Source organism: Stegastes partitus, unplaced genomic scaffold (genome assembly GCF_000690725.1).
Source record: "Stegastes partitus isolate 25-593 unplaced genomic scaffold, Stegastes_partitus-1.0.2 Scaffold944, whole genome shotgun sequence".
Taxonomy (NCBI): Eukaryota; Metazoa; Chordata; class Actinopteri; family Pomacentridae; genus Stegastes; species Stegastes partitus.
Genome location: NW_007578675.1, coordinates 67631 through 94756, shown reverse-complemented (window position 1 = coordinate 94756; position 27126 = coordinate 67631). Strand labels below are relative to the sequence as shown.

General features: G+C 42.2%; 1 protein-coding gene across 2 annotated transcripts; it reads left to right on the top strand.

The window, feature by feature from the left end:
* The first annotated feature begins 421 nt into the window (after positions 1-421).
* On the top strand, positions 422-10326 carry zdhhc18a (zDHHC palmitoyltransferase 18a). Of its 2 annotated transcripts, XM_008294116.1 has the most exons (10): positions 422-1027; positions 1180-1340; positions 1582-1731; positions 3696-3833; positions 3930-3981; positions 4650-4752; positions 4878-4990; positions 5995-6100; positions 7680-7750; positions 8493-8578. In XM_008294116.1, the coding sequence occupies exons 1-9, from the start codon at positions 795-797 to the stop codon at positions 7719-7721; spliced, it is 1098 nt and encodes a 365-aa protein (XP_008292338.1). In that variant the 5' UTR covers positions 422-794; the 3' UTR covers positions 7722-7750; positions 8493-8578. The 2 variants fall into 2 exon arrangements, with proteins under 2 accessions (XP_008292338.1, XP_008292339.1); XM_008294117.1 differs by lacking the exon at positions 7680-7750 and having other exon boundaries at positions 677-1027; positions 8493-10326.
* Positions 10327-27126: the final 16800 nt, after the last annotated feature.

Genomic DNA, 27126 nt, shown 5'->3' with positions numbered 1-27126 from the left:
TCATGTAAATAAGACTGAGTCCAAGGCACACAGTTTCAGAACCACTGCGCTAGTTATTAAAGTATATTAAAGTGAAACATGGGCTAAGTACAGCAAGAAAGAGGGATCACTGTGACTCATTTTGACTTGATGGCTAATTTACAGCTTGAAAAGGGTGCAATTATCAGGTTAAAATCTAAAGATCTGTGGCCTGGATGAAGCCCTCAGTGTTTCAGGATCCTAACAGCGCCTCCTGCTTATGAAATTTTAATAATTTAAGTAAAGTATGATTAAATAAAATATGATTTGTTGACATGAATAACCTAATCCTGTTGGTTATGTCGGTATTTAAAAAAAAAAAAAAAACGTCAAGCGAAAGCGTGCCTTGCGTGCCTACGTCAGTAGCACGTAGTGACGTACTTCGGGTGACGGCGAGAGAAAAAGGAAATGTGAACTGCTGGCAGGAGCTGGAGCCGAAGCTCATCTGCTTGAGTAGAAATTTTTGGCAAAAGACGAGTTAATTTAGCCAAATGACTACCCACATTTACACGTGGCTTTAATTTAACTACCAAAGATGGTAGTTAACCCCGAGTCAAGCCGGGAACTGATTCAGCTCGTAAAACTGAACGACGGAGAGGAATGTCTTTGTTGGTTCGCTAGCTAGCTACAGTTAGCTTCCAGGATGGGCGATAACCGAACCAGCAACATATAAATGTCCATCGACTGATTCTTGAGAGAACCGTCTCTCGGCGAGAAAAGGGGAGCTCTGTGTGTGCCTTCAGCTACCTCCCAACCGCGTTGACACTGTTTACACGATGAAGAACTGCGAGTACCAGCAGATCGACCCGCGGGCGCTGTCAGTGTCGCCGCTGTCGGTGCAGAGCCACACCGAGAAGAAAGAGCAGCGGCCGCGGAGGAAATGGGAAGTGTTCCCGGGGAAGAACCGGTTTTTCTGCGACGGACGGATCATCCTAGCCAGACAGAGCGGTGTCCTTCCTCTGACACTGGGCCTTATTGTTGTCACTTGTGGCCTTTTCTTCGCTTTCGAGTGAGTATGTTTCTTTGCAGGGGTTCCTGAATGCAACACATGTCTTCTTCTAATGTGGAAGCTGTAAATTCCTTACGCTTTATGTATTTATGCTTTTTTAAATGTGTCCTCTCTTTTTTCCAGTTGAGGATTAAATGTGGTTTCTTTTACAGTTGCCCTTTCCTGGTGGAGCATCTGACCATCTTCATACCTGTGATCGGTGGGGTGCTTTTTGTGTTTGTGGTCACCTCCTTGCTGAGAACCAGCTTTACAGATCCAGGCATTTTACCCAGGGCTACCCCAGATGAAGCTGCAGACATAGAGAGGCAGATAGGTATGGCAGTGCACACCTACTGTGGGACAGATGGGGTAAAAGAGCTTTGCCATATGGGGCACCTCTGAGGGATGTGTTTGTTGTTGAGCTGCTCACCTAAGCTGCTTACCCTCTGTCATGGCTGAAAAGCACGAAAAACAGACAAAGCTTGATTTGTGTTTGTTTATCTCTTATTTTAATCATGGGTGGACAAAACTGTTTTGATCAAAAGTCTCACCTCCTTGTGCTTCTCTATTTTAAGATACCTCAGGATCCTCTACGTATCGCCCCCCTCCGCGGACCAAGGAGATCCTTATCAACCAGCAGGTGGTGAAGCTCAAATACTGCTTCACTTGTAAAATGTTCCGCCCTCCTCGGACCTCCCACTGCAGCCTGTGTGACAACTGTGTGGGTAAGGATGTGGTGGGAAGTTACCGCTTACTCCACTTACAATAATTAAACTTTCCACCATTGCTAAGTGAACCATGCTACACTGCTTGGCTCGAGGATTTCTCTTAAAGACCTCCTCTAGTGAAACTCAATTTGTTTTTGCCATGTTAACATGTTGGTATTGTGTTTCTTTTTATATGCTGGAAGATATATCGTTAGCTAAACAGGTAGTTAATGCCACGGCTGAGCCTTTCCACCTTGAAACTGCAGCATCTCAACCACACAGATTCACACTTATTGGGTTTCCTATGTGACAAACCTAAGGAATGAATCCTGTTGAACATATATAGCTGAATTACTTCAATATGACAACTGCTTATTATGTCATTCACAGTAGTTTCACAGTGTTTGAGCAGAATCGTAGGTGAGCTGGTGTGCTGAGTTGCAGCGAGGCAGGCAGGCAGGGACTTTTTAGATCCCCATATCCTTAATGAAGCAATGATGTAGAGTCACATCTAAGTCATTTTAATATATACAGGTAACACTTTCATGGAAAAAAAAGAAATCTAAATATGTAACTTTAATACACACGGATGCATTTTTAGGAGTTAAATCAGTGCTCGGAGAAGGACTTAATATTTTCTTTATTAGGTTTACCATCCTGTATTCATCTGCTGATTTATACCTTGGATGTAAGATGCAAAAAACGTTTCAGAACCTGCCAAAAATTTTATTTCCTTTTTTTTTTTAAAGTCAGCAAGTCAGTTTTGTTCTGGTGTGTGCAGGCTTTAGGTAGTTTGTCACAAGTAAGGAGTCTTTAAGACTTTAGGCCATTATTTGGCAAATTAGAGTAAACCACTCATCATAAATGCCTCTTATTGAAGGACGGATTTCCTTTTTTCTTGCATGTCTATATGAATATTGAAACAGTTTTTGTTTGCTGTGGTATCGGGATGAATGATGAAAATATCTAATTGCAATTTTTCTGGCAGATATTGTGATTTATTTTGCAATATGTTGTTTTGTTCAGTTTGATACACACTGCGTAATAGATTTTAAACGTGTGATGGAGCGTTACCATGAGAAATACCATCAAATGCATGACTGTTCCACAAGTAAGACACCCTGAATTTGTAACGCTGTTGATATGACAGTTTAGACATTGGGTCAGAAACTGCACAAAATGTATATGAAGTTCCATTTAAGTCCAGCTTTTGCAATTTTCTAATTGTATTAAATTTATTTTAATTGTAAATTTTAAGTCAATGATCCCTGTCACATCTGCTTTCAAGGCAAGAGATAATCAACTTGTCTGTGTTTCTTCCAAGGTTGCAGTATTTTTAATACAAAGCTCCCTTGTGTTTGCGCCGACTTTGTTTGCTTGCTATGTTTCTGTGGAGGGTTCGTAATGCAAAGAGACAATTTCCTACTAAAAGGCCTGTAACTGTGAAAGATGTCCACTTGATTAGTCTGACTCAGCCTCACGTGGCCTTCAGCTTCACTTTGGATTTCACTTTTGCACAGATTGAGGACTTTGTTCCCCATAACTTCAAATGGAATTGCATTAGGAGGGGATTTTTTTATGGGCCGCCATGAACAGGATGAATGATTACAGCAAGCAAACAGTGTTTCAGCGTTCGCATTGATGCTTCTCTGTTGTTTACAGACAGACTTAAAAAAGTGTGAAATTGTCTAAACAGGTACATACGTTTTCAGATCAAAGTAATTTATGTACTAGTAAGGTGCTGCTGTAGTTTAAGTTTAACTTTTTTATTTTAAAAGAACAAAATTTCAAAAAACCATTAGCAGGTAGAGGTCCATTAAATGATCCCTAGATTGAACTGTCTGCTAATTCTGTCAGTTTGCTCTGGAAGTCATTCGTCTTTTTGCTTCAGTGATATCAGAAAACCTTCTAGATATTAACCATTTAAAACAGCGATAAAAATACATCTGATCTCTGGTTTTTATGCTGTTTTTCTCCCTCAGAACGGTTCGACCACCACTGTCCGTGGGTAGGAAACTGTGTGGGAAAACGCAATTACCGCTTTTTCTACAGCTTCATCATCTCTCTGTCTTTTCTGACATCTTTCATATTTGGCTGTGTCATCACACACATTACCCTGCGTAAGTATTCTCCAACAAATGCACTATGATGCTCCTGTCATGTTGTCAACCACCGCTTTTAGACGATACGGTTTCTTGATATTTTTTTCTCTCCAGGTTCTCAAGCAGGTAAAAGCCTTGTTCAAGCCATTCAAGAGAGCCCTGCAAGATATCCTTTTGTTTATTCCAAATGATCAGCCTTTAATGTTTAAGTGATTATCGTGGTGTTTTTGAATTTGCTACTGGTTTGAGCCAAGAAGTAACAGAAGTTATACTGTTGACAAGCATTTCCTGCTGCTTCTCAGCCTAAGCCCACGCTTAATAGGATCACAGAGTTAGAATCCAGCAAAGCAGTGCTTTTAGACAGATGGCTTTCCAGTGGTAGGTTTGCTGCCTCATGTGCTTGTGATATGATGTCGGTGGCTCGGCAAATATAGACTATGTGTGACTGAGTGGTTCAATTTGTTGTTCATGAAGAGAGGCCGGACCAATTTCCTCATTGTGTGGATGATGTGCAGGACATTCTGCTATTTTTGGTCCAAGTATATATAGAGTGTTGTTTCCTATTTGTTATCTCAGGGTGCAGATGATCTAACTAGATATTTTTTGCACCTGATTGCATCAGTTTTCATGTCACAGTTAATTTAGGAATCATCTGTGACTGTTCGGCCATAATTGCATCATCGTCACGTGATCTGTCTGATTCGACGTGGTTAGTGGAAAGAAAAAGAAGTTACACAATCACCTTTGTCCTAAATGTTAGTTATGGTGCTGTAACTGTCATGCGTGTTTAGTTATCATTGACGACAGTGTTGTCATGCCTTGACTCTTGTGCACTATTGTGGAGTTGGTGATTTGCTTCTTCTCCATCTGGTCTATTCTGGGCCTCTCAGGCTTCCATACCTATTTAGTAGCCTCCAACCTCACCACAAATGAAGATGTAAGTAGCGACGTCTCAATACGACAACACTGATCTCAAGAGTCATGTTCAGTTCGTGTAGAAATACACGTTAACTACTTAACAGCTGTTGAACTGACGGCTTTTTTTGTGTGCTTGTTGTGCAGATAAAGGGATCCTGGTCAAGTAAAAGAGGTGCCGAGGAGTCGGGGAACCCGTACAGTTACAACAGCATTATAACCAACTGCTGCGTGACGTTATGTGGCCCCATGCCCCCAAGGTGAGTAAAGATGTCAGGAATTCTCATCGTCACCTCGCACATTTAACACATTTAAAGTTCACTCTGTGTCTCACTCATCACCTCGGCAGCTTAGCGTGTTGAAACATCACCTCTGTTCGCTAACAGTGAAAATGCATCACGAACATTGCTGCAGTGACAGCATCAGTTAGAGCAGAAGTACAGCTAGGAAAATTCATTTCTGCTTATCGGTGCCTAAACAGTACGGCTGTACTGTAAATGTATCCCACACAGCCATCAGTAAGACAAGTTTAATGCATGCATGTCTTCCCTTAAACAGTACACTGGGGCTGGTTGGGTTACTTTCATATCGGCTTTTGCGCTTCAGTGCAACCTAAGCTCAGCTGGTGTCCGCCATTTACATTTGTTTACGACTCCCTTGCCCTCTGTGTTCAAATGCTGTGTTTTTATAGAGCTGACTTTCCCATTAAACTTTTCTCATTTACATATTTTTAGTTTCTGTTGTCAGACAACAGGACAAGTATGAAAAAGTAACTGAGACGCAGCACATTAAGGCTTAATGTTAACCAACAATCACTGTAGTCGTTACTATTTGGCGATATATTTCCATGTAAAATAATCTTTTGTTTGTTTCGTAGCTTTGTGTGTTTGTTTACCTTCTTAGACAGATGGACAATAGTGCAGGAAGTACTTGGTAGTAAAAATACTTTAAAGAAAAGTATGTAAGTTTAATCAGAAAAGTGTACTTTGGTTTTAAAAGCAAAAGTCCTCAATGCAGAATAATGTTTACTGTGACTGTTTTACTATAACACTCTACATTATATCCTGAGATGACTATTACTTGCTTATGTAATGTAAAAGCAGCATTTAACTGTTGTAGTAATGATGACCACCTGTTCGTCAGAGAGTGAGAATTATGTAAGCAGAACTTGAATCAGAAAAATGAAAACGCAAACAAAACCCGACCTGCACGTGCAGCCAGTGTTTACGTGCATCCTAACCTAATCCTCTGCTTTGTTCTCCAGCCTGATTGACAGAAGAGGTTTCGTTCCTCCCGATGAGGCGATACCTGCTGCTTCTGTCTCAGAGATCGAGCTGCCTCCCTTCACCACAAAGAATGACGCAAACATGGTAGGATAAAACAGCTTGTGGTCCCTCCCGAGTTCCGACTGTCCCTTAGCTCCTGTGCTGTTGTTATTGTTAGCCTGCCCCCATGTGTGCCTTCCCCACCCAGTGTGTCCCGTCCTTGATCCTCCAGACTCCAGCTTCAGTCCAAGCAGAGTTGGCCGCATGCAGTTCCATTAACGTGTTTTCATCGCTCTAAAAGTGGCATATTTTTTGTATGTACTATCTCTGAAATCAGAAAGAGCATCTTGTATTTTTTATAGCAGTTAACGGCCGATTAAATAGTCAGGACTAGAACGACTTCACAAGGGCTCAGGTTTGATGGCACAATATAAAGCCAAACATGTTCAGTCGAAGAGATTCGTCTGGCTGATAGAGCCGACACAGAACAACAACAAAAAAAAATCAGCTGAAGAGGTAATTTATCACCTGTGTTCTTTGAGCTTTAGAACAAAATGTCTTGGACGTCACTTGCAGCATTGTTTGGCATCACTGAGCAGTTAAAAATGCGAGAAAAGTGGGCAGAGAGTTTAAAGAGTTTTCACTGCCAGAAGAGCGAGTGTTTGTTACGTGAGTTCTCTGTCACGCTGCTGCAGATAGTTTACAGTCGTCGTGTGCTGTGGGACGGTGAACACTTTAACTGTTGCACATTTTGATATTTGTTTTGCTTTAGACTTCTATGAATTCATGGTGTTGCTGTGTCTACCTCCTTGTTTATCCACTACTGAGTTTGCTTGTTTTTTTTTTGATGTGAAGGTTAATGCACACAAAGGATTTGATTACTGACTTTTATTAAAACATGCAAATGTGTTGGAGTTTTCAGCACTTTATCACAAGTCACTTGTCACTTGCCTTGAACACAGGGGGGTCGACCAATTATCGGTTTGGCTGATTATTGGATCTGATATGCAGCACTTCTCTGATCATTTTTTATTTTAAGAATGTGTTGCTTTGGCTCTGTTGCTGCCGCCGAGTCTTTTTATCTGTTGCCACCAGCGTAGCGTCCCACCTGCAGCACTGTCTGATTGGTTATGAATCACGAGCAGTAGCCTGTTGACACTTAAACGTCAGAAAGGTGTCACTTTCTGCGTGACTAAGCAATTTTAAAGAAGCTTCATGTTGGAGATTTTATTGCCCTAAGTTTTCACACCAAGGTTTTCATTTTTACTGCAAATCTGTTTAAAATATCAGTCGTCTCACTCCTCGATTGCTAATAATCAGTAACGATATCTGCCCTGATTGAACCACATTGGTCGACCCCTGTTGAATACATTTTGTCTCAATATTGTCAACATAAAACATTTCTGTTATTAGCAACATTGCTCTATTTTCTTAAAACTATTTCTATTTTTGCATACACAAGTGTTCTTTTACGTGTGAAATAAACAGTATTTTTTATATTTTGAGATTTTGGTCTGTGTTTTGAGTTTCCTCTTTAAGTCTTCATGTGTCTGAATTTCAAGACATTTGGGGAAAAAGTTTGTGATCAGAAGGGTTTGTGCATAAAGAATATTTGTATGTTTGTACATGCTAGATGAAACGATTTGACGCTCAGTGTTGTGCTGTATCCATTCCACCCTGCTAGGAGGAGAACTGTCAGGATTTTTCTTTGTCCTGCACAGCCTGAAGGGCACTGCTGCATGTAGACGGTTGATGGTAAGAGTAGGGTCGAACATTAAACCAATCACAACATCGCTTCACTCCCCATTCGCTGTGTCACTCTTTCATATCATAGTTGGATTTGATTATTATTTTGCCGTCATCTCTCTCTCGAACGGTTATTTATTTTCTGAGACGTTTCGTTATCTGCGGTCGGGGCAGATCTTGTGATTGGTTTGTGGTGATGGTGTGGATTACTTGTGAATCATGTGAATGTGCATGCTTCACTACCATTCATTCGTCCTCTCATTAACCATGCGCTCGCTCACTCAGTGCTGGATGGAGCTTGTTGTTCAAAGGCTGATGATCTTTGTTCTTTCTAGTTATACATGAGATTTTTATGCATGCATGGTGACACAAACAAACACAAGTCTGCGTGAACTGTATCTTCTTTGTTTGAGCCAGAAGAGACACAGGACGAAGCAGCTTCTCCACACATCTAAATCTGTCTGTACCTGTGTTTTTTACCGTTCTAATTGCATCGTCTGCCTCTAACTCACTTCCTCCATTGCTCTTCCATTTGAATCTTTTCACAGTGTTGTCATCAGGGCTCTCATTGCTTTCACTGTGCTTCTTAAACTAATCCTCTAAATCACATTGCAGAATTTTCTATGCACACTTGTCCTGTTCTTTTTTTATTTTTTTTTCTCTTTCTGTTCTGCAGCTTGGTCTTTCATAACCCCCTCCTCGTGCTCTTTCCCTTTTTCTTGATTTCCTCTCTTCTTTCCTCTTCACACAGTGCACTCAGAGCACAAAGGACGTGCTGGAGAGGATGATCCGCTCCTCCTCCGACTTTAATGGCCTGTGCCCCCCTGGTACCCCAAAGACCACCCCTCTGGTCCTGGATGTCTCCAGCGCCGCAGCACCAACCGCAGAGCCTTCTTCACCCCCTGCCGGCTGCTCACGTCAGCACCCCCACCGGCACGCTCCTTGCCCCCCGTTCAGCAGAAGCAACAAGAGCGACTCGCTTCACTCGATCAATCCGGCCTTCCGCCTGGCTTCCCCCTCGCCGTCGCTAAGCCGCACCACTCTGATTCTGGGTGACGCGCCCGATATCGGCTTCAACCAGCTGCACTGAGAGCAGCAGAAAAGGAGCCATAGTGGACTTGTCCTGCTGCACACAAAAAAAACGCTGCTCTGCCCAGTTTTGGCTACAAAGAACCCTTTTCCCCCCTCGTGGTGGTCGTAATGCATGTTCTCAAGATGTCATTGTGAGGAGTCGATTACGTTGTTTCACCGGTGTCCTGCTGTACGTGTCCTTCAGAACGGAGGCAAATCTTAGTAACACTCGGAAGCACAAAATAGAGATATTTTTTTAAAAACACCTTTTTTTTAAGAGACGCCCAGAACATGCCTCCACACCTTCCGCAGAACCTCAGTGTTTAAGTTCCGGCTATTGTCTTATGCAAACAGGTATTTAAATCTGGGAATACTTATATTTTGAGTGTGGATGCAAGAACAACCGTTTTGATTTCCTGAACTGGCGTGCTCTGGATAGTGAGCCATTTCAGGATTACTGACTCAAGAGCTAGCCTTATGTCCTGTCCTGTCATTTCCAGTTATCTGGCCACATCATCCCAGTATCACCGGGTGGATCCATCGCAATGATAATCAGAGTTTAAACATGGAGGGCGAGGTGCAGTTTTAATTTTAATGTCTTCACGTCAAGGTTTTTGCTGTATTTAGTCATCAGTTCTGCATGTCTTGTACATCAGATGTTCATAGGATGGCAAATATCTTGTCTTTTTGTGACGTGTTTCACTTTAGGAAGTTGAAAGAAGGTATTTTAAAACAGGTCAAATGGATTGCTCAGACTTTTCCATGTGTAACTATGTGAAATGTGTAGCATTTCAGAAATAGTACCTCCACATATTTTATGTCGACTTTGTTTCATAATCTCGTGTTTTCAACATCAAAACAAAGTATTTAAATCAAATGTCCTGCTCTGATTCAGCAGTATTTATCACTGACACACTGTTTACCGTTAACGTACGCTACTGGGATGCTCGGAGTACGAGCCGGCATCTGCTTTTTCTTTGCCTACGGGCACATTGACTGTACATTGCCCGTCACGAGTGTGTTTGTGGTTACAGGCCCGACGAATGGACTGTCTCAAGCAGGATAACGTTTCAGGAATGTTGATGAGGCCTCTTTCGTGGCTGTGACCTTTTCCTACTCTTACAGCATGAAACCTAACCTCCCCTTATGTGACGGTGGAGTACAATTTCTAGTGAGAGTAAAAGGCAGGAGTCGATTTGTGCCACTAGAGGGCAGGATGTGAATACTGATTGCAGTCCGGTCTAACAGGGATCTAGTAATGTGAAACCCATTAGAGAGAAAGGCCTTTTGATGTTTTATTTATTTTTCGTTACCGAGCTTTGAAGCTGTACAGAGGTTGTGAATCTGTGAAGAGCCATAGTCAGTGGGTCGATCATTTATCAGTCTGCATCAAGACCCCATAGGATGTGTAGACGACTACAAGCAGTGCTTGTATGAACAAACTTGTTTGTATTTTGTAGGGTGTAACAGTGGAACTGTAACATTTGGTCAATAAATATGATCAGTTTTGTTGACTTGTTATTGTGAAGGTTTATTTTTTTCCTCACATTGACTGGGACAGAGAGGCTTCTTAACTGCAAACCCCTGCGTTCACTCACAGCGACTTTAAACATGTCAAAATATGATGCTCTACATGCAGGGTTCATTCTCTCTGACAACTCTCTCATGGAAACAATGATGAGATGCATGTTAGCCACATGTGCTCAGACAGGCAGACATAATAAAACGAGTGTGTGCGGCGGATCCATCAGCTGACACAAACCTGCGGGTTAAGAATTCATGTGCGCTGATTTGTCTCTGATGCTGAGTTACAACAGGGTGACGGATGAATCAGGAGGAGATCCGTGCTTCTCAGTGCTCCACATTTTTCATTGGACCACTTCGTGCATGTTCCAGCAGAACACAACAATTAAAGGAATATTAGCTTGATAATAACACTTTTTACTTGCCTGAGATACACTCCAATAAAATCCGATTAGGTCTTTTGAACTACAGTTTAGAGATTTTTCTTCTTGTAAATAACCGCATCATGAGTGTTTTCTTGGCGCTGCTGACCACCAGATGTTTGCTCTGTGCCGAGCACGGTGCCTTTATAGGTGACGTTTTTGCATGAAATTATTAAAATTGATAACTGGAGAAAGTTAGCCCGAAGGCCAGTGTTCACAACGGATGGAAGCGGCAGCTGAGGCTGAAGGCCGACTGCACTCAGCTGTCACTGCTGTGCACGGAAAAGTGAGAATGTTGCTTTGAGGCTCTCCCAAAAAACTACTTTGGAGGCTTTTTGTGTTTTGTTTTTGTGAAGAGTTGTCTGCATGCGACAGCTGGTGCCTCCTGTATGAGGCTGTTATTCGCCTTTCAGTGGATGCTGTTTGAAAAATGTGGAAAAAGGTTAGTTTTGGATGCAGTTTCAGCACTTTTTTGAGTGTGACTTTCAATGAATTGGTGGAAAATGATGGCTGAAGACATGAACTCACATAGAGGATGTCATCTTTGCAGCGTACAGACCCTTACACAACTGAGAAACATCATCACTGTGAAATATGACAATTTACATGGATTTCTTATATTTTTATGGATCCTTATTACCTCATTGGACTTCAAAAGACTCCGACGTGTCAGTATGGCAACCTGTACATCACAAGCTAACATGAACCAGATGGTCGGACCTTTGGCTCAGTGTCTTGTGGAGAGAAAAAGCCAAAGCATCACTACCTCAGCAGCTGTGTTGCATTTTCACCGCAACCCCGCCAGAATAAAAAACTGTTTGCAGGAGACGAATAAGTTTGGCAAATTATGTTTTAGCATTTAACAAAGCCAGTGGAGGGGTCATCGGTGCGTTTTGTGTTTATTTGTACACAGTGTTGACATGAGGATTATTTGCTGGCTGCAGGTGATTATTCGCTTGCTGGAGTGTATCGTGCTCTTTAACCCCAACTGGTGTGGCACAGAGACAGAGCAGGCCACCCAGTCAGCAGGGGTGAGCTTCCTGCTTTACTGCTGGTTTTTGTGAATGAGAGCTTGTGTTTTAACAGAAAAAGCAGCTTTATTTTACTTTATAGGAGCTGGTATGCCAGAGAGATGTGTAAGGGTTGCAGGTTTTAACGCTGGTTCCAGGTCTTTTCTTAGCGCGCATGAGCAACATACAGTAACCCAACAGCAGGGAAAGCCATCTCTTTCACTTCAAACTAATAAATTCCAGCTCCTCCAAAGAAATAATCCACTACCAATTTACCTCTGGCCGTCATCCACCATGTGATTCACCGTGCGCTTCGTTCCTCTTCGCCTGAGCCACGTTTGGCTCTGCTGTCATGTGTGCAGCCGTGTGTCACACTCTCACAAGTCTTTTCCTCATCGCTCGCTGGTCTGAGCCGAGCAGAAGTGAAGGACCTCTGTGAGCAAAACAGGTGACTCACAGTCAGGGCAGCTGTCAGCATCACTGCTGAGCTAAAAGTGCGTCTCTATGCCGGCCAGTGAAGCTGGATATAATTAACCCTGTGCTGAGCAGAACAAACCAGCTTGGGGGGGGGCGGCGTTGGACTTGCAGCTGCCGGCGAGAAGAGTTTGTTGCCACTGCCAGTGAAACATGAAACAACCGAATCCGGTTCCTGACGTGCACATGCTGGTGGTTAAACTTTTCTGAATCCTGGATGTTGAACTTGAATACAAATAAACTATTCCTGCATTTAAAAAAAAGTGGATGTTACATGCTGCAAAATTTCCTCAACAAAACCACACATCCTAAAAAAGGGTCCATTAAAATTTTGCAACCCCAGCTGTCACTAAGCGCAGGAAAGGTGATATATGAAGCTGGGTGTCTGTGTGTGTGTGTGTGTTTGCTTGGCGCTTATATGTATATTTGTGCTCTGCTTTTCTAGGAATTTCTTTTGGGTGTAACGTTGGAGATTTGATTATCTGTGTGTTTGGGCATGGTGGCTTGTGTCAGCTTCACCTCGGAGCCTTGTTCAAAGAATGGAGCGGGGTCAAACAGTCAGAGCGGCGTTGCACATCTGACAACAATAAACATGTTATGCTACGTAACACAAAGATAAATTCATGCCACTAACTTTATAGTGCCGTTTAATTGCTGCGTTTTGTATCAGTCTGGCACAGTGACACAGAAGCCCCTATGACTGTTGTGATATGCCGAGCACGTACACGGTTCAAAGTCTTGGTCTTGATAATGTAGCTCTCGATTATCCTCGTATCTTGCAAATAGTCATAAAAATAATTCCCACTTTTCCAAGACGCTACATGTTCTAAACTGCAGCATTCTGCATTCTGTCCACTGCACTGATTAGATAAGTGAATAAGCAAAAAGACGTGAGATATCATCGGTTCTCGCAGTGGAAAAACGTCGGCTCCGTGCGGCGAAGTGGAAAGCGCTCCCCATGGAAACCTGAATATGTGCCACGGAGCTGGATTAGTGTTGCAGGGTACCACAGGGTCAGACCTTATCACAGCAGCCATTATCATGAAGACTGTTTGATATGGCCTCAATCAATCTGCTAAGAAATGCTCTGGTTGCCTGTGAGCCGGTGTTTTTCTCTCACAACATTTCATGAAACTCACCTGCCAGCAGATAAACTTTTTTTTTTGTATTTTATCTTTTTACCACCCCACTTCATTAAATAATCAGATGACTCATTCGTTATATAACACGAATGAAGAATTACTTGACTTATGTAACAGACAGACATCTCTACATACATTTGTCTATAACATACACAAACCGCTGTGTGAACGTTATTCTGTGAACATAGTTTTGCTAACACTCCCATCATGACACATAGCACAAGAATCATACAGGGTCCAATGTTATCTTTAGCTCTGAAAATGTTTGCTCCTTGCATAACATAAAGCCATGGAAACTGAAAATAACCTCTTTAAATGCTGCGTTCTTCTGTCAGTGTAACAAGTTTTCACTTAAATGTGAATCTTCTCGTTTTTTGGAGCCCTAAGAACAAGCTTTTTTGTTTCAGTTTTGCAAAAATGAAACCACAAACTGCACAAGAAAACTAATTTAAACAACATAATTACAGATGTATGTTCATCTATGTGAGTGTGTTAAAGTGCAATTTGATATTTGGCACCTCTGCTGCACCAGACTCCACCGAGTCGCCACAATATTAAGCCGTTCTCAACTGCAAGGACTTGCAAACCATTTTATTGCAACCTTGAACCCTTTAACACAGAACCTGCCCCTGTAGAACTTCTTCCAGAACTATTTTTTAGGGAGAAAAAAGTACCTACGCCAGGGGTGTCGAACTCTGGTCCTCGAGGGCCGCAATCCTGCATGTTTTAGATGTTTCCCTCTTCCAACACACCTGATTCAAATGATCAGCTCATCATCAAGCTCTGCAGAAGCCTGATAATGATCCTGATCATTTGAATGAGGTGTGTTGGAAGAGGGAAACATCTAAAACATGCAGGATTGCGGCCCTTGAGGACCAGGATTCGACACCCCTGACCTACGCCTTCTCAGTGGCTCTAACAAACTACTCAAAGGTCTTGATGCTGATTGCTCAAACTCAAAGACGACAACAAGCTCCATGTTTCTGCTCTCTCGATGTCCCTGTTGAGTAACATCCTTTTCCACTCAACGTCGCCATCCACAACGTAAAATTAACCTTAAAGGCTAACATAGGAAACCCTCCATTGTTCTATTTCCTACATGCTCCTAGAACTTGAGCTACATCCAGTAACTACTATTTGTTGTCTTGGTGACTTGGCCTTTTTGTTGAAGCTGAAGCTGTCTGATCCTGAACTACAACGGCAGAACAGCAGAAATGCACGTTAAAAATTCTGATTCCACCTTTTACGAAGCTTCCGTCTCTGGTTTCAGTGAGCCGAGATCAGCTCACCAAGCTGCTAAATTTGTAAAAAACTTCAGTCTTTACACCCCTATACACGATCAAATGGCTTGCATGTGCAGTGGAGTAGTTTGTATAACAAATAGAAACTGACAAAAGGCAGAATTAGGATTATTTTCGAGAACACACTAATTGTTCTCCATACGTGGAATTAACGGCTAGCTTTCATAAACAGCAACTGCCTAAAATTAAGCTTTGATCCCACACCGACTGGTTTTAATCCAAGTAAAAGTCAACGTTATGCTGACCAAGCACGGCATGGCTGATAAACTTTTGTGCAACCTTGCGTCTGCTTCACATTTTACATTAATCATCTTGTTACAATTCAATACAATTCCTCCAGCAGGACAATGCACCCCACTGTAACTCAAAAACAGCTCATGAACAACTCAAGGCATCGACCCAGCCTCCAGACTTGCTAGATCTCCTTCCATTTGAGCAACCATGGGATGTGCTGGGACAAGACCTATCCACAGAGGCCCCAATTCACTACTGACAGGATGCAGATATCTATACCACAAAAACCTTACTGCAGAGCTGAAGATACACGGACCACCATGATGGACCCTAGATCCCACTATCCTGCCCATTCTACCTTCATTGGTTTTCCCAGAATTCTTGGTTCTCCTCCATTACTGCTGCTCCAGTAGAGAATCCCTGTATCCACCTCTCTCAGATTTATGCTTAGTCAGGTTATTTTACATATAAAATACAGGTTTATGTTTATATGCTATAAGCCAAACCTTAAAAGTCTACATACATGTTGACAAGTTCGAATCGTGATAAAATCTAATAGTGTAATATAGAACTGTGCTGTACTTTACTTGCATCCTGGGAACATTTTGCTGATAAGACTTCTGCGCTTTTGTTAAAGTTAGATTTTGAATGCAGGGACGGATCTTGTCTAGTCGTGAAAAAAAAGTTTCCATGCACTTGTTAAGACCCTGGCAGCTTCCAATGACTCCAGTAACTCTTATTTTTCTTATTTTTCATATGTCTTTGTGCATTTGAGCTCTTTCATAGATTTATTTCAAGTCTTCTGGAAATATGACTATGTCTAAAAATTGGTTAAACTTTGGACCTAAAACCTTTGGACATCATCACCTCAACCAGGCACTTATGGTTTCTGTCCACAAGCTTCTAGTTGTGTCTTTGAGCCTCCTCTTGACAGAACTGGTACAGTTAAACTAAATCTGTTGACTTCTGACACGAACTTGTTCACAGATCACAGTCCACTGGTTCTGGATGGGGTTGAAGACCAGTCTGAAGCCTTAATTCTAGCCTGATTCAGCCATTTCTTTATCACTTTCGATGCGTATTTGGGGTCATTGTATTGTAGAAACACCCAACTGTGTCTAAAACCCAACGTTCTTTATGATGATTTTATGTTTTCCCGAACAAAGTGGAGACAGTCCTCCTGTTTCATGACTGCATTTACTTTGTGTGAAGCACCAGTTCCTCTGTGTTACTGCAGAAACACACCAAGGGCCTGGTTACATACAGATGACAGTTATGTAATGACCAATAAAGGCAGGTGAACTTCATGTACTTGGTCACGGCCCCAGTTTATGTAGCAACGACAATAAAGTGCGGAGGGAAAAAGAGGTGGGGCGAGGTGACAGACCGATAGATAGTGGACGCTGAGTCACTGAAAGGGCATGACCAGACACATTCGTAACATGTTTGACTTGTAGCAAAGGGCAGTATGGCTTCGTGAGGAAAGAACGGGTTAAATGCTCCATACTGCTTATCAGGTTTATCTGTGTTACTTAAAGCGGAGTTGTGTAATGGGGGAAAGGTTGCAAAGAGACGCCGAGTAATAGAAAGTAATTATGTATTATTTATACTGTGTAGCACCCTGAAGAGCAGATGTCCCAAATGATGCCTCGTAATTTAAAAAAAACAAAAAGGCAAAACCAAATATGAGGCAGAGAAGCAAACACTGAATCTATGTACCCACGCTGAAAACATGAGATAAGAAAACTAATTGAAACAAATTGAACAAAATTAAGTTGAATCGAATGCGCCTTGAGCTGCTTTTAAAAAAAAAGTCTGTCTCGACCCACCAAGAAACTCTGATCAGAGTCTTACTGGCTGCAGCAGCCACTTAGTAAAAGCAGAGGTCTGCACTATGACGCACGTTCAACATGATGTCTTTTTGCAGTTTGACTTCATGGAATCGAAAACCCACAGTCATGCTAAGCGCTCACATGAAGCTGGTTATCAGCTTTTTAAGTCAATCCAGGGTTTAAACTGGAAAGAGGAAAGCAAGGAGGGCTGGAGTTCCCTCCACTAAGGATCTGTCATATCTCCATCTATGCTCATCCGGGAAAGACAAGGGCTTCTGGAGATTCTAAAAACTCTTGACCTTCTCAGAAACCCTCTCACTATCTACACACTGAGCTCCACAGGATCTTCGACAAAAATTCCTGCCATTTTCCCAGAGACCTGATTGGTCGGCATGCTTACTTTTATGCATGATCATTTTTTATGTTGAACATAACCGGCTCCAGTTCCAGGAAGGAAGCAAACCGCCGTCATAAGCTTTAAAACACAGAGTTAAACTTGAAGTTATATTGCCAACTATTTCATAGTCCAGGCCTCAGGAGGCATGTAGGGCTCTGAACATAATCACAAAAATCTAGATTATGGATTTGATGGAAAGTTTCATGAGATCTTCCGGCTGACTTGGTTGAAAGCTTGGAAGCAGTGTTTCGAGTCATTTGTAGGTGGTTCAGGGATGCTTTGAAAACACAAGTGAAAAGAGAATTCCAGCAAGTCGAGTCATCAGACGGTTTTTGCTTTCGAACAGACAAATAAGATGAACAAGCCTCGCAATGGACCAGTGATCTGTCCAATTCATGCATTTATGTTCCACCGTTGCATGTTTTTAACTTTGTGTCGTACCTTTTCTTTGCACATTTCCGATCTGCAGTTTCAGGCTTCACCCATGTTCTCTAGTTATTTGTCTGATTTCTCTCTGCTGTTCTCTTCTATCTCCTTTTCATCCCAACCAGTCGAGGAAGTTCCTGCCGTTGAAACCAGCGTAGCACTGCGGCTCCTCGGTGTATACCGGTGCAGCCAAGTTGCCAAATATCAAATTGCACTATAACACTCCAGTTCCATGGTCTTGTTCTACCAGGGGCAAACATAATCAGTGCTTAAGATAACATTGTGCTCGGCGTAATTCCTATGCTATGTGTTATTATGGGATTTGTTGACACAGCGATTTGTGTATGTTACAGAGAAATGTATGTGTAGAAGTCTGCCTGTTACATAAGTCAAGTCATTATTCTTTCATGTTACACAATGTCTGTAAGGTGTGGAGCACTGTTGCTGGTTCGTGTCCCGGTGGGGGCACCGAAATCTTTCTGTGTGGAGTCTCCATGTTCTCCCCGTGCAGCGTGGGTTCTCTCCAGGTTCTCCAGCTTCCTCCCACACAGTCCAAAAACATGCTGAGGTTAGTTGGTGATTCTAAATTGTCCGTAGGTGTGAATGTGAGTGTGCTTGGTTGTCTGTCTCTAAGTGTAGCCCTGTGATACACTGGTTACCTGTCCAGGTGAACCTGCCTTCACCCTGAGTCAGCTGGGATAGACTCCAGCCCCCTCACGACCCTAGTGAGGATAAGCGGTGTGTAGATAATGGATGGATGGATGTAAGGTGTGGATGTAAAGAATGAATCATCTGAATATTGTTTTTAAAAGTCTATCTGCTGACCAGTGAGCTTCATGAAATGGTCAACCAGGCGGCTGCCCTCCCTGAACCTGGTTCTGAGGGAATCACTGGATTTATTGAGTTTCTCTCTATAATACAACATTGAAAGGTCTAAACATTAGGAAGTGAAGTGCCCTGAGATGACTTATGTTGTGAATTGGCACGGAGTTTAAAAGAATCACATAAAACTCAAATGTAAATGCATTTTATGAGCACCATGCGAACTGGAGCATATTGGTGGTCAAACGCAAGAGGAAGTAAATGTGTGTATAATCATCTCCATCTCAGCTATGGACACAATGGGCCATGAGTTGAGCAATGTTCCTCAGCTGGTAGAAAGAGGAAAAGGGCAACAAACCAACAAATGTACATGCCAGCCAAGACTCAGAGTGTGGCCCGTAGAGACGAGCCTGCATATGAAGCGAAACCAAAGAAGATAAAGAGCAAAGACTTTCCATCATCTTTGGGACCAAACCAATGAGAACTTGTGTTTTTATCAGAATTTAACTGCAGAGAATGATCTGCTGTTTAATCTTTTATGGAGCTCAGGCAGCTTGTATGTTAACTAAAGCCCACAAGGGTTTTAACTGTGCAAGTTTTGTGACTGCGGGGTGAATGGTGAGCAGTTTGTTGATCTAAAACACGGAACACAATGTCTGCGCTCCAGTCGGTCGACACCATGTAACTCGGAGCAGCTTTTGGCCATGTGTGCAGCATAGCAGCCTCCTGCCTGCTTCCAGTTACAGCACTACATAAATCTAAACCCTGTAGCAGAAAAAAAAAATCACAATAATCACAAAACTGTAGAGAAAAAAAAAGAAGAAAAAAGACAGGTTTGTTTGTCTTCTAAACTTGTTATGTCAACAGTCAACAACACCTCTTAAGTGAATTTTGCCATAAAATATCTTCTGCATCATAACATTCTGCCTTTCTTACCGCGACGCATGAAGGGATAAACTTTTGCCTGATCCTGTAATTCCTCCAGGAGGAAGATTTAAGAGGTCTGGATGTTGATCTGAGAAACCGCCGCTGACGCATTTTTTGTTAGTTGCTCATTTGGACACGGGTTTTAACCTGAGCGAGTGGTCGGACAAAACTGGTTATAATCATGACCTTCTGCTACATATCTCTGCTTCTCTTTGCCCCAAAGGTATCCAAAGAGTTGACACAATTGCTCTCTGAATTTCATTTTTTTTTTTGTCTCTCTCCTCAGGCAGAGTTTTTCCTCTCGGCTACTGGATGGGGGTCGAGGAGCAGGATTTCTGGGAATGAAATCAGAGCTTGCTGCTAAATAGGGGTTCCCTCTCACTTCTGGTAAACGCTCCTTAGAGCCAAAGCGGCCAGTTTTCTTTTTCCCCCCGTGGTAGCTTCTAATATAAAATGTCCACACCAGGCACATGTGTTGAGAAAATTACAGAACATGTTTATTTTATACGCTTTTTATGGTTAGACGCGTTGACTCAGCAGCATCTGCACATTGTAGGCAGCTGTCAACTCGTTCCTACGTCCCCGCAGTGCAGTTCGATCGGCGAGGAAGTGCATTAAATGGGGGTTTGTTTTCTATTTGTGTTGTGTTTTAAAGGGCATTTGCAACATTTAGGGACCCCGAGGCAACGTGATTTAAGCCGCAGCTAAGTTACGATGTCCCAGACGTACAGACGGAGTTGAGGGTGTTTTATTACTGGGCCCAAACATTCCTCTCTTATACATAGTCTCCTCTATAAGTCACGTGCGTAGCAATATCCATGTGCTTGGCTGAGAGTTCAAAAAAGATATCCAGGAGTAAATGTGCCAATTTCTATCTTTCATTTTTCACATAAGCCAGGGAACTGATTTACTGTGAAAATCTTCCTCTAAAGGAATTTCTTCTCTTGGCTTTATTGTGCACTTTTGTATAGATCGATGCATCCAAACACGATGATTTATCTTTTCTATAACACTCTGAACATTCCGCACGACTTCAGCGTGAGTCACATTTTTATTTTTTTCTTTCCCTTTCCACCCATTCAGAGAGTAAAGTGACACTGGCCTTACATAATACGAAGACTATATTTGACCGTTGAGCTTCGGAGCACTTCAACTATGCAATGACCTCCCTGCTCCCAAGCCGCTGCCAGGACTGTGGCCTCACTATGGAGCTGCGTGATGCCTCTAAAAACTCAAAGAATACAGTTGCTGCAGTTGGTGACTTTGAAAAAACAAATCAATGAAAATAGGATGAGAAGGCAGCAATTGATTCTGTCAGTGAGTCTGGCTTCCCTTAGTTAAGCCACAATAAGATAAGATAAGCCCTAATTTAATGTCAGTTTACACCAGATTAACAGTGAGAAGCATGTGTTTGCTTTTTCACAATAGACTTTTATAAATTTGTGTTCCACGGTGCAGGTGTGTACAGAGCTGAGCGCGTATCTACAGCGTGATGCCACTTAAATCTCCTGTGTGTTTTGGTGTGTTTGTTTTTTCCATCCACTACTGTAATCAATCAAGCAGGCCGCAGAGGGAATCTGACGTCAGTAGCACGACTGCTTGCGTAACCACCTTCGCTCCACGGTCCCATAGATTTGTCATATGGAGCAATCCGGAAAAGTAAACGCACCCTTATCGCAGGGTAGTAGGCCCCCGGTGTCCAGGCTGACTGGTCAGCTCAACCCCGGTTGTATAGATCGGGGTTATCTGCTGCGGTGGCTGGAGCCTGAAAAACAACTGAAAAAAAAATAAAAGAAAAGGAAAGTTTGTTTGAATTTATTCAACAGCGAGATTCAAAATTAAACATGCAGTTTAATAGCGGGCCACTATTTTAGCAATGCCAGCACAGTCCAAGGTTACACATGATGCACGTTCTAATTATAGCAAACACTTCTTGTATAACTCGTCTGAATGCGTTCAGTGTCAAATGAGAGACGTCTTTTTGGGGGAAATAATTCACTCGAACTGCAGGAGCCCTGACAGACGAGTAAGAAAAAGAGCTCCACAACTCATCCTGTGTGACAGACGGAGTCTTATCTGTCTTCGCACAATTGATCATTGTGACACTTTTGTGCTCGTTGTTTGGCAACATCAATTTTCTGCCACACTTTTACAACACGCTGTGACGTCCAATAACGTCCCTGCACTTGAGAAAGGCTGGCTTCACTGCTTTGTTCCTCTTCTTATCGCTGCCTACGAGGCAAAGACTGATAGAGACATTTGACAACAGCAACAATAAAAATCACAGTCTGATGTCTTTTATCTTTTATCTTCTGAGCTCAAATCCGAAGGTAAAAGAATGTCCTACCAGGTTTTCGTTTAGGATCTTTAATATTGTTTTAACAGTTCCTACTTGATGTTTGATTGTGGCTACAGCTGGAACATACAAGCGTCTAATGCATCATTTGTTTAAGGTGTGTTCAAATACTGGATATCTCACCGCGCCTAAAAGACTCACAGTCTCAGTTGTCGTGGCTCCACAGCAGGATGTCAAGTAGGGATAAACAGAGGATTCAGTCATGCTAAAATAAATCAACAAAAGGTGGAGGGTAACACCAACCTGGTGTACACAATGAGGCATTCTGTCTTAATTGTATTAACCGCTTTTTGTTCCACGGCATTAATGTCTCGCCTCCACATCCGAGTGGCTCCCTCCAACGTGAGGGAACCTGAGAATGTCAAGTGGACTGACATTTATCTGCCATCATTGTTCCCTCATCCCTAAGTGTTTCACATTCAGGTAAACGCTGGCTCCGCTCCCGGGATGCACAGCTGCCACATGGTGGGTTTATTTATAGCCTGATGACGCAGATGTCTCACATCGCTACCTGGCAGGACCCTCAGCTGGAGACGCCTCTGCCCAGCTGCCCGACAACCGGCGGATGCTGTTGCCACGGAAACAGGATTATGTTGACATCACAGGACTTGAGCTGGTCTTCCGTTGGGAACCGAACCCCCAAACCACCAGCTGACCTTTCAGGAGGTTTTGCGAGATGTTGTCGGCCTCCAGCTGTGGGTTTTGTTGGCAGCAGACGTGCTCAGAGGTGGTGTTGTGATGACTGTGTTGGAGCACGTGTTGTCGTCTGGGTTACTGAAAAACCCCCACGGGTCAATCATGAAATGAACTTTACTCTCTTGTAAACATTTTACAGGTGCACAAACATGCTGCATAGACAGGTATGAGAAGCGTGGGATTTTTTTTATAAATGATGATGTATCTTAAAAGAGGAAATTACTCAACTTTTCCTTTGTATCGTTCAGCGGCAAATTACATAGTGAAAGGCCTTCTCATCACAAAAGGAGTAACGTCTGCTATTGTGAGTAATGTCTGTGTGAGCTCCGTCATTAAGCGATAGTTGGTGCTTTTAAACACAAAACAGGCTGAACGGGACAGGATAAAGACAATGGTAGTATGATCACAATCCACTCCCATATGAGCCAGAAGATTCTGGATTGAACAGCTTCATCATAAAGAAAGCAATTTACATCAACTGTACAGTACACGGAATAAAAGCCAAACAGCACTCTGTTCAGACCAGAGGAATGTCTTCGTATCTGCACCAAAACACATAAAAACACAATCTGCCAGACAGATAAGGAGGCAGAGTGGAAAACAATGGCAGCGAGGTATCTGAAAACTGAAATGGAAAGCTTGAAAGGCTATCACGGGTTATCTGAGCCCTTTTAACCCCCCCGGCTTAATCATGAGCAAATTAAATGAACGTGTGGTTGTGGGCTTTAATTTTTTCCACTCAGCGTACAATCAAACAACTCAAAGGTAGCAGCTCTCTGTTTTCAACATCCACTGAAAATGATAAAGACATGAAGTGTGATTAGAAAGCGACACTTTGCAGTTTTAATAGCCTGCTATCACAGTTCAAACACTGGCTAGCAGCTTCTAGATTTCAGCAAACTAGATGATGGATTATCAGAATGTTTTATGGACATTATTTTTTTTTTTCTATGCAGCAGATAGCGGCAGCAAACATGTCCTCTTGCATTATTAACAAAACAATTGGGCTAAAAAATCACATGCAAACCAAACCTCACCGGCCACTTTATTATGTCCACCGTGTTAATAACATGTTGGATCACTTGTTGCCTTCAAAACTGCAATAATTGTTCATGTTGTACATTCAACAAGTTGCTTGAAACTTTCCTTAAAGTGCAAGAAGAAAAATAACTGTAGATCAGAAACATGCAGCTCTGGAACCAGACATACCTGCAGATAGGACTGAACTCAAACTGCAGTGGTTGCACATAAATGCATTGTGGGAGTAAAGTAGCGGTGCTCATTGCATCATGGGAAGTCCTGCAGCAGCCTCAGCCTTTAATAGCATAACTAAGGGATAAACTATAAGCTTTGTTAAAAGGAGAGAAGGTGTCTGCCTCCTGTAGCCAATCTGGAAGCTGCTTCCACAGGAGAGAAACCTGACAGCTGGTTTTGGAAACTCTCGGAACCACAAATAAGTCTGCACTCAGAAAGTGAAGAGCTCTATTGGAATAATTTGGTCTTTAAGGTACAATGGAGGCTTTGGGAGCCGGGCTGCGGGGTTTGTGGGCAGCACCTTTGGGATGCCACTCTTCTGCTCCACCACATCCCAAAGGTGCTCCGATGGGTTGAGATGTGGTGTCTGTGGAGGCCATTTAAGTCATGTTCACGAAACCGGTGGGAGATGACAGGAGCTTCTGTGACATGGTTATCAACCTGAGAGTGGCCATAAAAAGATTGGGTAACTGTGGCCATAGAAAGCATGGACATAGTCAGCAGCAATATTCTCGGGTGTGTAAGGATCCTCAGTCGATACAAAAGTTCCAAAAATGTGCCGACAAAGCCAAGACATCCATCCTTAGCAGGCTAAGCAGGTCATTCCAGACGCCCCTCTCTCCAGCAATGTTTCCACTTCCTCTGTGGGCATCTCGAGGGGTTCCCGGGCACGATGAGACGTGTAATCCCTCGTCTGGGGTTTCCTTCCAACAGATCATCCCCAGAAAAACCTCATAAGATGTTGAACCACCACCTCAGCTCGATCCTTTTGACATGAACTCCACTCCGAACTCCCTCCGTAAGTCCGAGATCCTCACTCCGTGATCTCGTTCTTTGGGTCACTGAACTCTTGACTCACCTTAAACTCTTGTGAAAATACCTTTAAATCAAACATTAAATGTATTTAACTGAAGATGAAGATGAACTTGCTAAACTTGCTTCACTCAAATGGACAAAAAAACTGAAGAAGGAATGAAAACACGCTTTGTTTGGAAACACTGTGTCCTTTAGATTGTTCCATTTCTAAATGTCTGTCTTGTGTTAATGATTAATACTCAACCTAGAAAGACATAAAGCTCAGGTTTGACATTGTATATATGTTATAAAGTTTGGCTAGAATCCTGGGGACTGTTAGGAAAAATCATTTCACAATGCTACAGACTGTGAAAGAGAGAAAAGATAAGAAAGGTAAGTACCAAAGTTAGTCTGGAGCTTTGATTTCGAATTGCAGCCAGGAAGAAAGAAAAGAAAAAAACCGTTTAGCTTCATAAAATATTGTTCCTTTTGATTTTCCTTGAGTATCCGTATTACTGCTTTTGAGTTAGTGGTTATTTTTTCCGATGCAAGTCTATAAATTACGCTAATAAAAGAGCGAAAAAGGGGTTTTATGCCAAGTAGAGTGTAAAACGCAGGCCTGGAGGTTAGTAAACAGATTTTACGACTGCAAATGTACAAAGCTGAGTTTTCTGAATAATTCTATTTGGACAAAGTCGCATGTTGCTGTTGCCATGAGTGCAGATTTCAGGGGGAGGCAGGAAAGATGGCCCCTCGATGTTTAGAACACATGCATTTGTCCACCCCAGTAACAACAAGAAGAAGGAAGGGACTGCTATAAGGTTTACTCATAGATCCAACATCGCCTCCATCAGAGGCTTTTCTGTTTTTTCTTCAACATACTGAACACAGATTGTGGGTTTGTGTCAATTCAGATGCAATTCAGGAAACGTGTCACCGCACAGATTCAGATTTTACTTATTTGTTATTTGAGATGGGGCTGCAAGGTGGCGCAGTTGGTAGCACTGTTGCCTCGCAGCAAGAAGGTCGCTGGTTTGCGTCCCGGTGGAGTCTGCGTGGAGTTTCCATGTTCTCCCCGTGCAGCGTGGGTTCTCTCCGGGTTCTCCGGCTTCCTCCCACACAGTCCAAAAACATGTTGAGGTTAATTGGTGATTCTAAATTGTCCGTAGGTGTGAATGTGAGTGTGCTTGGTTGTCTGTCTCTAAGTGTAGCCCTGTGATAGACTGGTTACCTGTCCAGGTGAACCTGCCTTCACCCTGAGTCGGCTGGGATAGACTCCAGCCCCCCATGACCCTAGTGAGGATTAAGCGGTGTATAGATAATGGATGGATGTTATTTGAGATCAAAATCTAAGTTCTGTCAAATATTTTGGCTTAATTTTGAGACTTTTCCATGATTTCAGACGTGGCATTTTTTTTATTTTTGTAGTTTCATTTTCAAATAAGCATCTTAACTGTGATGCTATTTTAAGAGTTCAGTCTCTCCAGAAATATAACTCCTACAGACTTAAGGTTTAGGGAGGACACGCACAATATTATTTCCAGTAGATCTAAATGATTGAATGGCTCCACGAGAGGCCAAATTTTTAATTACTGGCGCAACATTTTCAAACAAGGCTGACATTGTGGGCCCAGAAAGTTCCTTTAATTGTATATATATGAATGTATGCATAGTTCCCACTAAAAATACAATCTTTTCATGACATTTCACCAACGTTTAAGGCTTCTAACATCAGTTCAGTTTAATTTATGGTAAAAATAGCAAGGCAAGGTCCTAGTTTTTCTATTTTGAAAAGCCCAAATGATGATGTGGACTCATTTGCAGGACCAAAAAAAATCTGGTGATCATAGGAATCTATATATCGACATTATGTGTTTAAAAGACAGAAGCTTCTTCAGTTTTGTCTTCATGTTGAAAATTTACCAATATGACTTTTTATTGAATATTCTCATATATATAAGTGAAACAAAGATTGCCAGGTCTGAAAACATATAAAATTCTGAACATTACAACACATATTTTAGTTTTCAGTCTGAACTCTGAACATTAAAATCTGATGTGATGGTGATAGAACACCACCATCTGAAAGAAAGACACGAACATGAGCTATTAAAGTCAATTACTCTGTCAGTGCTGTGAAAAGGAGCCGCGCTCACATGTAGAGCTAAAAGGTTGTTTCTTCAAAACACAAAGACACAAATGAAGACTTTATGTCTTTTAGAAGATGCTGTAATAATTTAACGATCAAATTCTAACAAAATCATCAATATTACAGATCAGTTGTGCTGACTTTGTTCGAGAAAACAGCTGGTCTAATAATTGATTCCCAAACTGCATGTATGGATCATTTTAAATGAGAAAAACGGATCCACAGGAGAATACATTTATTAGAGCCTGACTGTGTTACATTGCTTTATATTTTAAACTGTCGCCTGTGTTTTTCTTCACATAAATAAAGACAGTTTCACCATGAATTGAACAGGTAAAGGCACAAAGTGTTGCAGCTTTCTTCCAACATGCCTTAGATTGGTGCACAGCTTTGAAATACGATTATTATTATTATTATTACCCTTTTGCACATTTCAAGTTGTTTACATCAGATATTGTGCAACCTTGCATATTCTAAAACGATTAATTTGCACATTACTGCACATTACTGCACACTGGAAGTATTGCTGTTGCTTTTTATGACTTCTGACGCC